This window comes from Osmia bicornis, chromosome 4 (genome assembly GCF_907164935.1).
Source record: "Osmia bicornis bicornis chromosome 4, iOsmBic2.1, whole genome shotgun sequence".
Classification (NCBI taxonomy): Eukaryota; Metazoa; Arthropoda; class Insecta; order Hymenoptera; family Megachilidae; genus Osmia; species Osmia bicornis.
In genome coordinates, this window is record NC_060219.1 from 6,500,377 (window position 1) to 6,515,666 (window position 15,290).

Consider the following 15,290-nt stretch of genomic DNA (forward strand, 5'->3'; position numbering starts at 1 on the left):
GCTGCCTTCAAACGGATCGCTGTTTTAGGGGTAGGGTTGTAAAACGCGGAGGAATAAAGATTATAGGAAAATTACTCCATAAAGTTATTCTCGTTACTGGTGAAACTTTTTTCCTTTTAATATGAAAAGTAAAATATTGAAGGTACTAGTAACTTGGATTGCTTTAAATTATTACTTCTTCGTGTTTTTAATTTTCTCTGTATTGAAATATTGGTAATTGAACACTTGGCGGTGTTTTATATATCTTACGAAGCACAGATTACAGTCACGATGAAATATCCCTGATGTCGATACGGAGCATCCTGGAGGCTACAGGAGCCACCCGAGAAGATGCAGAACGAGCTGCTACAGTGATACAAGTTAATATATGAAACGACGGTACAGGGTGTACTGGCTTTTTCCTGACAGAATGCGGCAATATATTCTGTGGATTAAGATAAGAGAAAAAATTGTTACAAAGTTGCAGGCAAATATTGCACGTATGAAATAGGAAACAGCAGATTTTCCATCGAAGCATATAAAAGGTTGAGTGTGTTTGTTTGCTATCGTGCTTCCCTTTTTACGGAAGTCGTCGTGATAAATTTTACTCCAATACAAACATACCTGAACTAAATAATTTTGTTAAGAGAAAACCAAAGCACCCTATGTCCACTTACGATTAAATCAAGTTTTCTCAGAAAAAATTTGCATCCCTGGGAAAAATGACGATATAGGTAAGGGGCCTGATACATCAGGGTGTTCGACAGCAGGTGGGACATTTTTTATGGGGTGATTCTAGAGATCAAAATAAGATGAAAATCAAGAATGACAAAATAGCGTTTGCGACTTTGTTTTCCAGTAATTAACGTTTAAAAATTCGAGTAAAACGCGCCTGAAACCTGCAATCTGCCCAGCACCGACGATTGAACGGCAGGTCAGCAGGGGTCGGTACAGTCATAACCAAGAATCATTGAATAGTAGAAACTTTCCTCGTGCTATTCTGTTTCTCGGTATTGCAGCATTCGGCTTTCTCTTCTTGGTTATGACTGACCTATAAACGTTTTCAAAATTAAAATTTTGAAAATTACTGCTTTCCCTATTCTGCTACTTTTCTTAGGAAAGCCTGATTTGATTACGAATTTACTATCCACTATAACTACAGTAAATATTAATGCAAACTACTGAAATTAAATTAGGCTGCATTTCGCGGTCACTACGAAAGAATGGCACTGAACGAGGCTCAAGGAAAGGTTCAATGGCAAAGAGCAGTAACAAATACTTTGGACATTTTGAAAAAAGCTGGTGCGTCTCAAACAGAGATTTCAAAGGCCGTTGAACACTTGAAGGTAACTTACCTTCAGGCTAAATTAATTAGATGTTATTTGATTATGATCACGTATAATATCAACAGTTCGCTTATCGAGGATACTACACTCGAAGGAATCAAAGGCTCGATGCTCGTAAGATCCTGATTACGTGACTTCCTATAAATTCTCTATGAGTTCTAGAGATCTTGGTAAATTCAGTGATCTCGATATTCTCAGCGGGAATGGAGCAGGAACCTCTTAAGAAGGATGAACGGATACTGGAACCTGGAGAAGCCATTCAAGCAGTCGCTTGGATGGAAATGATGTACGAGGATTCCGGATTGACAGTGGAGAAGGCCAATGAGGCTGCTTCTGTTATTCAGGTAATGCATTATTTTAGAAATAAATATTATCATAATTCAAAACAATATTAGATTTAATTTTTACACGTTTCTTCTTCTTTTCATTTTCTTTATATTATGTAATTGATCATCATCTTATTTATATTCTTGCCGTTAAAAATTATTGCGAGCGATATTATTTTCGATTCGAAAGAGAGCCTATAAAAAATATCGCGCAAGAAGACGTTGCTACGACGTGCAGAAGTTAGAATCGTCCAAGTCGTTGGTCGTGGAGGCGATCCTCGACAGTGTGCGACACATGGTTTTCGAAAGGGTTACATCACGTCAGGACATCCCAACGGAGTACGGCACTCAAGAGGAAATAATGATCGCAAGCACCAAGGTCCAGCTAACTATCAAAGAACACCTAAGAAAAACGCGTTTATCTAGAGAAAGTACATCGTCCAATTTGAATCGTTGCAGATGGAAAAATTAAAAACTAAACAATAACTTTCTTGTTAGGTTATTTGCAATCTACTGAAGAGGAGTATGAAGGGGAGCAATTATATGACGAAGAGGAAGAAGAATTTGAGGACGAAGGTGACTTAACACCTCCTGTTTGAAGGAATTTTAATAACACATGGATTGTGAACAAAACTTGGCATCCGGGATGGAGTATCAGTATCTCAGTATCAGGTTCTCTCGCCCTGATGAAGCAAACTATAATGTCTGCGAAACGTCGGTAACAAACCGTCAACCAACGCGGCTCCATCCCGGAATCCAAGTCTTGTTCAGAATCTAACCGCGGAAGCCTCAAAGACCTTAACACATGGATTTTTTATTGAAATTTGAAACAGAAAGGGGAGAGGGTGCAGTAGCAGAGCCCCAAAGCAAAGGACTGGAAGCGAAGGCAGGTGCTGATTATGTGAAAGAACAGACGGAGAAGAAAGACGATGCGGAGGAGCAAGCACCAGAAGCTGAAGTTACAGAACATGTGCATCCAAGTCCAGAATTAGAACAACCAGATGAAGTAGAACTTAAAGAAGTGGAAAAAGAAGCTGAAGAAGGTAAATAAAGTTAATCATTTCTGGTGCACATTTGTAAAATGAAATTTATCCCGTGTGAATCGATTATTAACGAAACTTATACAGTACACGAATTAAAAGAAACGAAGGATCAGGAGAAAGTGGCAGAAGTGACGGAAGTGGCGCAAGAGACGGAAGTAGCAAAAGAGACAGAAATGGCGGAAGAGACGGAAGTGGCAGAAAAGTCAGAAATGGCGGAAGAGACGGAAGTGGCTGAAAAGTCAGAAGTAGAGAAAGAGACGGAAAAGACGGAAGTGGCGCAACAGACGGAAGTGGCGGAAGAGCCAAATGTTGCCCAAGAGACCAGTGGTACCTCGGACACGGGTGCAGAATGATATAAATGCCCTCATTTATTAACTTTATTAAAGCAATATACTTCCGAAATAAGTTTATTAACTTTATTAGCGCAATATACTTTAAAAAATAACTCTGCTGAAGTGCACCAGTGCACAGTTTTTCAAGCGACGAAGTTGAACCTCCGTCGAATCCACTTTTATACGCCCTCTTTTCGCTTTCCCCGAAGCGAAAATGAAAATTAGAACGAAAAGTGGCCCGCTGGAAGATCTGCGAGGATTTTAATGAAATTTTCAGAAAAATTTGAGGCCATTTCAATTTACACTTCCTCTTTGAAGACACTTTTAATGATCTCAATTAAATTAAAAATTTTCTTACATCTTAACACTATAATTACCAGTGTTCAATGCAGACTGATTTCTAAATTGAAAATAAAACAGGAAGATAAATAGATAAAGAATTAAAGATAAACGAGCGTATACAATAATTCTTAATTTCAACAGAAGTCAACGTACATTTCAACAAAAGTATTTTAATAAATTCTTTGATTTGAAATAAAAAATCTGAAACGTGCCATTTTGACCCATTTAAAATTGATTGTTAAAATTTCAAAAATGTAGGAAATGGAACCAAGAACTATATATATAAAAAAGAACACACGAATTAAAAATACACAATTACAAAAATCGTAACAAATAAAAAACTTGCGAGGTAAAAAAATTGTTTGGATCTAAAATGTATGTCTCCAAGGTGTACCTTTCGGTGAACAACAAGTTCCTGTCTTTATCAAACGAGATTTTAAATTTTTCAAGTGACTGTAATCACCTTCTCTAAAAATTTGCCCGCAACCATGCCTACATGTTTTTCCTATTAACGTACGATTTTCTCGAAATCGATGTTCGTTATTATCTAAGCATTTTTCTCGCTGTTTTGCATTAATTTCGTCCAATTGACAGGTGGTTTCTGACGTGAACGATTTGTCGCATTCTTCTCTGGCCCGTTCATCAGAGATTTCCGTCCCGTCAGAATATTTCTTGATCTTGCACTTCCTGTTTGCTTTGTACTTCTCCACCAAGATGCACAAAGAATCCTTGTGGTGAATCGTTCCCACGCAATCGTCTAGCTCTTCGTCCTTCTGTTCCTGCATCCCTGACATTTTTTCCAATTGTTTCATGCAACAATCGTGGTTACAGATTGATCCATAAGTAACATGGTCCTGATTACAGCAACCTGTATGATTGTCCAAATTTGACGAACAGAGACAGGTATCTGAAGTGAGACGTGCCCTATCCTTTGTTGAGTAACTGTTGAAAGAAAATCTAATAAATATTATTTTCTTAACAAATTTCAAAATCCGTCAAGTAGCAGATGGATTATTTTCCACGAACCTGTGCTTTTCACAACAATGATGACAATGATTTTGAGAATGGCAGCAAGGATGATGATTCTGTAATTGACAGCAATCCGTATGCGACTTCAATGAATCTGGAATCGAATGCTTGACACAATGAAAATCACAGTTATGAGAAACGTTGTCCGATGGGTTGCCTTTCCGTGAATCGTAAACGTTTAATTTGGAACGCGAATTTCGATGCACCGACTTGGAATCCTTTCTCCCACCGCTGCAGCTGTACTCTTCCCCGTTGCAGTCTAAACGAAGTGAAATTATCGCGATAATTCACGCGGAGACTTGGTCGTGATTCAAGAACGCGAAGAATTTCAACTCACTCCGATTCTCGGACGAGTTGCTACCTTTCACGTTGTCTGCCTCATCGTGGCCTCTGTCGTACAGAAGATTAACGGAATCCAATTTCGAGGAAGTTTCTTTCGGACTTCGTCTTCGTGAATGGGAATATGAAGTACGGCACCGGGTAGAATTTCTAGGCTCCGTTGTGAAGCCTTTCATCGCTTTTCCATCATTCCTGAGGAATCAAGAATTAAACGTTTGACAGGATTTCTGTGGATCGTTGGTAAAGGTTTTCGACATATTCGTTGAACGGTGAATTTACGACAATTTTCTACCGTACCTTTCTGATTGTTCCAGTAAGAAACATTCAGTTTTCCTCGCGATACCATTGTGCTCCTTGCTTGGAACGATATCAAGCGCATCCCCGCTGCTGCACTGTTCGTTGCGTTTGCGACAACAGCTGCAGATTATTGGTGTCTGAACTAAATTTTCCTTGATCGAGACGCTCTCTCCGCATTCGTCCGTCCAAATTGCCTCGGCACAGTTCGACTTGCCGTTCAAACGTTTTCTCGATGTAAACGACAAACTTTCCGGATCGTTGGGCTCCTCGTTCTCAGCGATGCTTTCAGTCTGATTGTAATTGCGAGAAACAAAAAACTTGGATGAAAATAACGTTCGAACTCGATTAACTTTTGCATCGTACCTTCGAAGCAACGAAATCTATATACAGGATGTTCGGCAACAAGTCGACATCAAAATTAGACGAAACTCAAGAATAACGAAATAGCGTTTGCGGCTTTGTTTTCCAGTAATTAACGTTTAAAAATTCGAGTAATAAAAAGCGCCTGAAACCTGCAATCCGCCCAGCACCAACCACTGAACGATTCTTGGTTATAACTGTACCTTCCCCTGCTAACCTGACGTTCAGTCGCCGATGCTGGGCAGGTTGCAGGTTTCAGGCGCTTTTTACTTGAATTTTTAAACGTTAATTACTGGAAAACAAAGCCGCAAACGCTATTTCGTCATTCCTGATTTTCATCTTATTTTAATCTCTGGAATCACTCCTTAAAAAATCTCCCACCTGCTGTCGAACACCCTGTATATGTACATTAAGGGATTGAGATAAAATCGATGGTGAAATTGGAATAATTGAATTTTTGAGATCATTACTCACTTCGTCAAACTTGGTCATTTCTTCGGAGTTACAACAGAGACCATAATTTTTCGGAAATTTACGCCTGGCACGGCGAAACGCAATTGCAGCTGCTACCAGCTGATGTGACGAAGAAGGACAAATCTCAGACATGATTCGATCATTTCCTTGATTTTACCAAATCCGATTCGTCATTGATAAATAAAATTGTTTAAGTTTGAATAATTGAAAATTGTTTAAGATTGTGGCAAAAGGATGGAATGAACGATGAAGTGAGTCACATTCTTCAGCAACTAATTCAAGAGGAAATGAATTCGAGTCTCGTATCGATACGAATAATTAAAAAAAAAAAGACTATAATAATAATTGTGATTTAACTCTTTATTTTATTTAAATGTTGTTTTAACAAATTGGTATTTTTCAGTGTTTCAATGCAATCTACACAAGTGAGATTTATTGAATCATTTCCAATTTCATCGACGCGTCGCGTCGTTACGATAAGTACTCCATAAAAATTTATATTTCACCCGCAAAATCTGAACGTCTTCTTTTAATTACGCAACGTAAAGGCATCGTTTTATGGTGGCCGATTCTATTACGGTCTTTAACACACACCATTCGCTTCATATAACGAAATGGCCAATTCCAGAAGCGTACAACTTCATCGGATTTGTATTAAGCAGAATTCCGTCCGGCATAAAAAAAAGTCTGGGCCAATATTCGATCACCGCAGTTACCCTGTTCGAACGTTTAACGACTTTAATTAGAACGATGGCTGATTGGTAGCAAAAACAGTGTTGTTTTAACAACATCCACCGGCAGAAATCGATATACGCGAAACGAGCGTATATTTAAAAGGGTGGAAAAAATAAATATCGACAATGTTTATATTTAAAAGAATAAAAAAAATAAGCATTGATAATGTTTATATTTAAAAAAATATAAAGCTTTTAAATGTGATTTAAAAGATAGAGATTTTCCACTGCAAATCAAGGAGTAAACATCAGGATATATATTAACTACGATTAAATTAATTTATTCAAAAATTATGTTCCATCGAAAAATATATTCCTATAACTAAATCATAAAAATAATGATTTAACCTAAGGTAAAAGATTCCGCACATCAGTCGAAATTCAGCAGAGCTTAAGCTTGATACTTTTTAATACACAGTGTTCAAAGTATCATACTGTATCGAGGATCGTTTCATGAAGACTCGTAAGGATACTGATTCTGTTCACTTAATCGTGAAATTAAAAAAATTGTCGACTATAATAATTTACAGAAAGAAATCGCAGTGAACTTTCTTGTTGAAGGAACTCCGCAACTTTGATGGGATCCCGTAAAATCATTGGAAACAATTTATTCACGTTTCCATACAAAATCGCATACACCGTACGTAGATTGTCTACAAATAGATAACACACGGTACAAAGAATATGTGGATAACGAAACATGATATAAATAGACAGTATATAATAAGTTTGAGAAGAGACTAATTACATATTACAGATTCAAACGAAAGAATGTATACTCCTAGGTCCTCGTGTGTGCGTGAATACTAAAAAGCATTTCTTGGAACTAATCAGTATTGTACATATACATATATGCACTCGTGTCACAATGATTTATAGTCTCTTCCTTTCTCTGTTTTTTTTTTTATAAATCATGACTCGACGCATTTTCGTCGCACTAAACACGCATGCGGCATGGTATTTATAAATTTATTACTATCCTACGCTATCTAAAGCTTTGCAAACATTCGCCATAAATAATTTGTAACATATACACAATTTTTACAGAACAGCGTCTTTTTGTAGCGATACACTCTCGTAACGAACAATTAAATTAATCATTAACCATCGCATGGAACAATTCGTTGAAGATAACATAATGCAATACCATCTATTTATATTTTTTACGTCTTTTGAAACCAACAATACGGTAGAACTTCATTCATCTGAACATGTCGAAGCACATGATAGTTTGAATAATTGAAGTGTTTAGATAATAGATCACTGATTTTCGTCTCCATTAATGACTTGTATTTTCTTGTTAATAACTGTATTAACTTGCCAGTAACTGTTAATAATAAGAATTCAACAGTACATTTAGTTAATCAGACAATCAGTGATATTTTATTTAGATAAATGAATTTTTACCATACATGGCATGACATTGGACGGATTGCATTAGCCATCTTTAAGGTACTAGTGTAAGACGTCCGTTCATAATATCATACATGAATGTATTTAATTCATCCACGGCGGACAGGAAGTCGGTGGCTGATATGTTTGAGAAATTGGCACCTGATAATGTTGCGCTGTTTGAGGAGGATGCTGCGGTCGTTGCTGATGATGCGGCGGTGGTGGTGGTGGTGGATTGCAAATGGATTGCATCAATGGATGTGAATTATAAGGGGGAGGTTTTGTTGTATACGGTAGCATTTGATTATACTCGACATTCATTTGATGCTCCAATATCGCATTTTGTAGCGGCGAACGATTACCTTCAACGTGTCCTAAATAATCACGGAAACACTGTCATTAAATTACACACGCAGACCTAAGGTAAAGTATAATAATTAAATGTATGAAAAAAAGTTTGTTAAATTGATAGAAAAAGAAAACTATCTTTTAAAATTGAAAAGTTCATCGATAGAAACCGCATAATTTTACTAATCTTTTCTGATGCATGTATTATAAACAACATAAATGTTGAGATCAATGAAATATTGAATTTTTCAGTGAATCATATAGATTATATTTACAAATGTATACATGTAAACAATTATTTACATTGCCATTATTCAGTATGTATACCTCTGGGTCTAATTTGAGGTGGTGGCATATTAGTTGGAGGTAGAGTAGGACACATTCCTTGGTAGTCTCCGTCTCTTGGCATCGGCGGTGGTCTACCCCATGGAACTCTAACGTGGTGACTCTGCCATGGTGCCTGTGGTGGAAGAGGTGGAGGTAGAGGTGGTCCACCTCCTGGATGAATGTTCATCAAATCTCCCATTGTATTCTGCTCATTTCCTGTGATCCAAATATACAGGTAATAAATCTATACTGAATATCTATACGTATGATAATGTGTTTTAAGTATACCTGAACTCATGCCTGGAGGTTTTTGATCCATGTTGCGTTTTTCACCTAAATAATAGAAATAATGAAATGAAACAAAATATATTGGAAGATATGCAACAACTACATTAAAATGTATCACAGAATTAATATGGCGAATAACGTGATGAAATATTGTAGTAAAACGATCAACTTAAATGGTATTAGATTGTTATTAAAAATAAGAATAAAGATGCAGATGTATTATTTTTCCTTTGTATACAATTCAAAAGTTTCTACAAATTTTTAAAAGTATAAAAACTATTTCTATTGTTTAAAATATTATCATACTATTCAATTGTTACTGCTTTTTACTTTTCTTCTCAAGATGAATATGTTGTGTAAACAAAAATTTATTTTAATCTGTAATATTACAGAATGACGTAACAATATTTCACGCCATTGACCATTTCTAACTAAAACAAGAAAATAAATACTGATTATAGGGCTACATTCATTAGAAAACACATAATACATTTTAGTCCATGGCATCAGTTATGGTGTTACAGTTATCGTTCAGGTTATTCAGCCTACATTTTCTACCTAGCTCGTGATCTGTAAAATAAAATTTATTATTAAGCACTTATTTACATCTACAAAAACCGAGTTTCCAATTAAAGCCATCCTTGACATCACACCAAAGTGGATTTACTATGAATTAAATAGAATTATGAAGTACAAATGATTTTTCAGCAAAATCCACACAATTGATTCTGAAAATTGTGTACAGACAAAAAGAACAGCATTAAATAATTTTTAAATTGATACTTATTAATGTTGATACAGTAATCCATGTATTCGCATGCTCCGCTTTGTCCTAAGTAATACAACCTTAATAATTTAGCTCGTTAAACTTAAAATACTTATATTAAAATATATGTATAATGCATTTCAACATAACGCGAATGGTAATAATCATAGTTAATACTTGTTAAAATTAATCACTGAAATGTAAAATCACTTTGTTGCATAGAGATCTGAAAACGCATATACTTGGATGAAAACCATACGAAAAAGCATTTAAATTAAGATGCTTAAGTTAATTTAATTATTATAATGGTATAATATAATAGAGCGAAACTTTTGTTAATTCTAAATAATAACAAACAAGGACAAATAGAAAGCAATCTATTATCATGATATCGTAAATGGCTGTAGCCAATCCTGTCGTCCATCTGCAAAATATTTGTACAAGTACCTACTTTGGGAAAGCAGATCGCTAAACATATGGCAATTAAGAGTAAGACAAAATTTATACTGTTTAGTAAAAAATGTATTTTTACAATAAGTAATATACTACAGGCTAAGAGTATTGAGAAACAATGCTAGATACCCATCTGAAATGAAAATGCAAAAATAAATGAAAAATGAAAATATGAGTTGTTACTTAATTTTGTACATTTAATTTAATAGTCATCACATGTGTGTTAATTTTCAAAAGGTATCCAGCACTCTTTCAGCTTGAATACTCTTAGTTACAGACCTGGATGTGGAGGTGGCATTAGCAGCTTGTTTCGATCTCCATGCGGTAGACCCGTAGCTGTTGGTGATGGACCGTGTAAGACTTGTTGCTGTCGATCACCTTCTCTGCTTAAACAATTCAGTTTCAAATTATTAACGCACAATCTATGGTTATAAATAAACATTTCAAAACTTAAGCAAATATCACCTGATGCACTGCCATGGATACTTCTGAAATGTTAAAAATACCTGATATTTTCAGGTCATAGTTAATCATACCAAACTTAATGTGAAATGTATTTTATTTCTATATAACACAGAATATTATTATAATTATTCCCAATTGGTTTACATATAATCTGTAAGGTAGCATTATCATTAACTAGCACTAAAAGCTTGGATCACATATGTATATCTTCCACTGAAATATCACTACTGAGAATAGAGCTATTATTTCATTTGTGATACATGTGAAAAAGAAATTTATTTTAGGAAAGTCACATACATAAATAAACTCTTTTATCAACATAATATTCTGTGAAAAGATTCAGTATATTCACAATCAACCACTTTAAACGTCCCGATTACTTGGATGTACGTTTATACAAATTCTACATCTTATCGCAAGTAAAACAGTTGTTTAAAGATAATTTTGATTGTGAATATGTAAAAATTCTTATTGTCAAATTATAGCTTGTAAGAATAAATCAATACACCTTACTCTATGAATGAGTTTAACTTTTCATAATAAATTTACGATCAGGAAATAAGTAAAATCATTTCCTTCTTATTTACTGAGATTGGTACATCTTAATTAAAACAGGTTTCTGGAAAGAATTTAATATGTCGCAATATATATGTTCAAGCTCACTATAAAGTAAACTGATTTCATTTAACTTCAATCTTCATGTCTAAACAATTATTTATAAAGCAGTTTTTATAGATAAGAGACTCCCAACACTGTTAATGGTACTATAGAAAATGGTTTAAAGCATTAAAAAATTATGTTCCAATATAACACTGTTTTTCAGTTTTGAATTTAATAAAATATTATAGTAATTTAAATTATTATATAAAAAAAGTAAGCACGGTTATATTGTGTTTTAAATACATATTTAAATATGTAATTAAAATCCATTAAACCTGCTTTATTCACGCATCAAAGTTTAATCTTCTCGTATACTTCAAGAAAACTACACTGTGTACACATAAATATAACAATTATATAAAACTAAGTAAAGAGAAATTTAATCACTTCACTTACCCTGTTCCATGACGTTGAGCAGGTAGGGGAACACATTGATACGGCGATGCTTCCTGTTTTTTTTTGTGCGAAAAAATACATTTAAATTTTTAAGATTTTACACAAGAACAAATTAATTTATTTAAATGTAGCAATAAATTCGAGGAACTAACCGGATTTGTTTCAACATCTGAAAATCTTCTCTTTACCCCGTGAGATTTCTGTTCCGGTGAATCAGGTTTTTGCTCAAACTGTTGAGGTGGTGGTTGAACTGTATAATGTAATTGTGGCGGGACATGCCCATTTTGATACTGCATATGCTGAGCATGATATTGTATCTGTGCTTGCACTTGAGGTGGAGGTACATTGTGTAAAGGTATATTTGCAGGTGGCATTTGAACCTGTGAAATACAAATTTTACATATTTATTAACGTACATTGTACGTAATTAAAATGTGCGTTGTAGATACCGTTACGTCACCTGCAATTGACCCTGCGACTGTAACATTTGCTGCGGTTGTTGCGCTGGATACAACCATGGAGCATTTTGCGGAGGAGGTGCTTGCGTTGGTGGCGGAATACTTGTAAGAATATTCATTGAATTTGGCATTTGAGCAGCTGATGGTGGTGGTGGTACAATCTGCGGAGGTGGTACTGGTTGGGGATGTGGTCCGTGATCCACTGGTCCTTCCTGCTGATGTTGAATTTCACCTCCAGGAGGAAGAGGATGTTGTTGAGGATGTTGGGGTGATTGAGCATTAGGGACTAAGAAAGTTTGGGTAGTCGGAGGTGGTACTTGTAAATGAAATTGAGGCGCATGACCCTCGAATTGTGGAGGTAACATATGTTGTGCCACGGCCTGAGATTGTTCATGATTTTGTTGTAACTGTGGTGGAACAATATGCTCTCCTGGTTGCAATACAAACTGTGTTTGCGACTGTGATACAGGTGCTTGCACTTGTTGATACTGTATTTGATAAGTTTGTGGTACTGGGGGTGGTGGTTGATTTGGAGGAAAATTTGGTGGCGGAAAATGCAGATGCAATAGTGGCGGAGGCGGTTGTTGGGTTATATTAATTGGAGCCTGTGGGGGTGGTTGTTGTAAATTCACGTTTACAGCTTCGATTATTCCTTGCGATGGCGTAGAAGGCCTTTGTACATTCGGTTGAGTATAAACATAAGAAACTGCACCACTGACTGGCGCACTGCTACTTGTAATGAAATTTTGTTGAGCCGGATTTTGAGGCGGTGGCTGACTCATCACGTACATTTGAGCCACAGGCTGAGGTGATGCTTGTGATCCCGGTTGAATTCCTTGAATCTGTAGTGGTTGTCCGGGATGAATTTGGTATTGCACTTGACTTACTGTTGATGGAGGACCGATTAATTGTACTTGTCCAACTGGTGGAGGTGGCATAAATGTCTGTATCTCCTTTTATATAAAACATCAAGTTAGAACAAAAATAATTTCAATTGCTATGGTTATTGAATACACTTTTTAAATTTAAATATTACTTGAGTTTGTGGTGGTGGTACTAATGGTCCAGAATGAGGAGGAATGTGTACTCCAGGTGGAGGAACTGTTATACCAGATCCTGGTGCACCAGCTACTGTAGCAGTGAGAATTGTTGCTGGTAATGTTACTACACTACTTTGCGGATGTTGTATAATATCTGTTAAGAATGGTTTATAATGATTAGAAAAAGAATTTTTAGTTCCTATTAACTATGCACTCTACCTTGATGTTGTATAGTAACAACATTAGGTTGTCCCAAGGTACCGATGTTCATAGTTTGGAACTGTGCTATAAAGAAATGATAATGATTATGAATAAAAAATTATGATCCCAATATATTTATATAAGTATAGTTCGTACTTTGTTGTATTTGCGATTGCTCGATAACTTGCTGAGATTGTACCGGAGGTGGTTGTTGCTGTATGTATGACTGTAATTCAGATTGCATTGTTTGAATTAAATTAACTGCTAATTGCTTTGCATTTTGTAATGCTTCTGGCTTTGGATGCCTATATAAACAAAACATACAATATATTTTATCAGCACAAACAGAAAATTTGTATTTTAAAAAAATATGAACAAACGATCTTACTCTATATACAAATGCAGAGGTTCTGGAGATTCAGTTCCTAAAACAGGATCAATAAACTGTGATCCTCTACCTCTCAAAGTTACATTTGCACCTGTTTCACCCCTAATATATAATAAATTTGCACCCCCTGCACCTATAATTCTACCTCGTAAGTCAAACCCCTCTGGGGCATTTTCTATTCCAACACAAATTTTTTCCTGTCAAAATTATGCACATATATTGGTAAAGAAAAGTATAAATTGCAGATATGTTGGTTAGCATTTGAGGTGTGCGGGTATCCGAAAATTCGGATAGAGCTCGGGTTGAAAATTTTTTTCGGGGTACCCCTCAATTACCCTGCCGACCCCAAACGAACCGAGACTCAGAACCCAAATTTTCAGCTACCGCGCGCACTCATAGTTATCATACGTTATATAAAAATATTACATACTACGGATGTAACTCCGGAATGTAAACTCATAAGAGGTGGTGGTGCATTAGTAAATCTACTTGGCCTATTTAAAGAGCTCTGGTGTTCAGTTTTAATAATTTCATTAATTTTTTGTATAGCCACTGCAAAAAAAGAAATGTTTCTGAAATATGTTTCTAAGTTTTATAAAGATTGTAAAAAAAGTAACATACAGTCCACATTATGTTTTGTATGTCCCTGTATATAAAGATACAAAGGACGTTCACTAGGACAACGTAATTTTTCTTGTTCTGTCATGAAACGTCCACGTGTTGAAACAGTAGCACCTAAATATGTTTAAGAAGTATTGGGTATGAATTATATATTAGATATTAGACATAAAACACATAGTTAAATAACAAGAATAGACCTGAATAGGAATTAATTTCATCCTGTATGTAACCCTTTGTAAGCAATGTGCGGGCACTAGGTGGTATTTCATTAATTTCAAACTCTGATGTATATGTCTCCCCATTTTTAAAGGTTGCATTTGAAGCTGTCAGCTGTACATTTAAAAAAATGTATTAGTTTAACAATAATCTAAACTAATATGAAAATCATTTTACAGCCTACCTTATTGTTTGAATCTGATCCTCTTAATTTTCCTTTAGCCATAGAGATGAAATATATACAGCCTTGTCAAAAATCTTTTTGCTCATAACGTCAAAACATGCATATAGTCAACACCATTTAAATGTTTTATCACTATATTAAAAGAAATGAACCAATAAATATAACATTTCTGTTTTAGTATTATAGTTTCTACGTATATAAATCACGTATATTGTAAAAAACCGAGGTTCTAGCTAATACCAATAAATCTCCAATTAAGCGCCAATGAGTTAAACTGTATTGTCATATATACTTAATCATTTAATAAAAACTAGCCGCAATATATATTTTCATAACGAATATTTGCTTAAAACAGTTATTACTGAATTAATTTCGAAGTAGTTTCATAAAATATTAACCAATACTACAAATCATTCACTACCATTCTCTCAGTATGTATACCAGAGTACCAGAGTACCAGAGTACCAGGCCCTCCAAACTCCCGTA

General features: G+C 35.3%; 3 protein-coding genes across 4 annotated transcripts; 1 reads left to right on the forward strand and 2 right to left on the reverse strand.

Annotated features, from left to right (window-relative positions):
- Positions 1–1,106: 1,106 nt before the first annotated feature.
- LOC114880860 (probable serine/threonine-protein kinase kinX) lies at positions 1,107–3,497 on the forward strand. The gene is made up of 7 exons (XM_029197321.2): positions 1,107–1,325; positions 1,391–1,439; positions 1,524–1,669; positions 1,842–2,082; positions 2,150–2,227; positions 2,485–2,694; positions 2,779–3,497. The coding sequence occupies exons 1-7, from the start codon at positions 1,203–1,205 to the stop codon at positions 3,045–3,047; spliced, it is 1,116 nt and encodes a 371-aa protein (XP_029053154.2). The 5' UTR covers positions 1,107–1,202; the 3' UTR covers positions 3,048–3,497.
- Positions 3,498–3,669: 172 nt separating this feature from the next.
- On the reverse strand, positions 3,670–5,999 carry LOC114881083. The gene is made up of 5 exons (XM_046285483.1): positions 5,868–5,999; positions 5,034–5,323; positions 4,735–4,928; positions 4,395–4,656; positions 3,670–4,325 (listed from the first exon to the last, which is right to left on the reverse strand). Exons 1-5 carry the CDS (start codon positions 5,997–5,999, stop codon positions 3,737–3,739), a joined length of 1,467 nt encoding a protein of 488 aa, XP_046141439.1. The 3' UTR covers positions 3,670–3,736.
- An 862-nt stretch (positions 6,000–6,861) lies between these two features.
- On the reverse strand, positions 6,862–15,286 carry LOC114880841 (extensin-like). 2 transcript variants are annotated; one of them, XM_029197300.2, is made up of 16 exons: positions 15,045–15,286; positions 14,805–14,936; positions 14,602–14,734; positions 14,405–14,518; positions 14,214–14,335; positions 13,784–13,980; positions 13,552–13,700; positions 13,414–13,479; positions 13,191–13,348; positions 12,157–13,107; positions 11,849–12,076; positions 11,697–11,749; positions 10,455–10,558; positions 8,957–9,001; positions 8,669–8,884; positions 6,862–8,367 (listed from the first exon to the last, which is right to left on the reverse strand). In XM_029197300.2, exons 2-16 carry the CDS (start codon positions 14,844–14,846, stop codon positions 8,099–8,101), a joined length of 2,847 nt encoding a protein of 948 aa, XP_029053133.2. In that variant the 5' UTR covers positions 14,847–14,936; positions 15,045–15,286; the 3' UTR covers positions 6,862–8,098. The 2 variants fall into 2 exon arrangements, with proteins under 2 accessions (XP_029053133.2, XP_029053125.2); XM_029197292.2 differs by having other exon boundaries at positions 14,805–15,286.
- Positions 15,287–15,290: the final 4 nt, after the last annotated feature.

Bases quoted from the DNA above. Each gene is read 5' to 3' on its own strand.
- LOC114880860 (XM_029197321.2), top strand. From the start codon at position 1,203: ATGGCACTGAACGAGGCTCAAGGAAAGGTTCAATGGCAAAGAGCAGTA. The intron at 1,326-1,390 runs GTAACTTACCTT...TAATATCAACAG, and splicing joins AGGCCGTTGAACACTTGAAG to TTCGCTTATCGAGGATACTA. The intron at 2,228-2,484 runs GTGACTTAACAC...AATTTGAAACAG, and splicing joins AGAAGAATTTGAGGACGAAG to AAAGGGGAGAGGGTGCAGTA.
- LOC114881083 (XM_046285483.1), bottom strand. From the start codon at position 5,999: ATGTCTGAGATTTGTCCTTCTTCGTCACATCAGCTGGTAGCAGCTGCA. The intron at 5,324-5,867 runs GTGAGTAATGAT...AATTACAATCAG, and splicing joins AAATGACCAAGTTTGACGAA to ACTGAAAGCATCGCTGAGAA. The intron at 4,326-4,394 runs GTTCGTGGAAAA...AATATTTATTAG, and splicing joins CATTGTTGTGAAAAGCACAG to ATTTTCTTTCAACAGTTACT.
- LOC114880841 (XM_029197300.2), bottom strand. From the start codon at position 14,846: ATGGCTAAAGGAAAATTAAGAGGATCAGATTCAAACAATAAG. The intron at 14,519-14,601 runs GTCTATTCTTGT...AAACATATTTAG, and splicing joins TGAAATTAATTCCTATTCAG to GTGCTACTGTTTCAACACGT. The intron at 13,701-13,783 runs GTAAGATCGTTT...TTGTTTATATAG, and splicing joins CCTCTGCATTTGTATATAGA to GCATCCAAAGCCAGAAGCAT.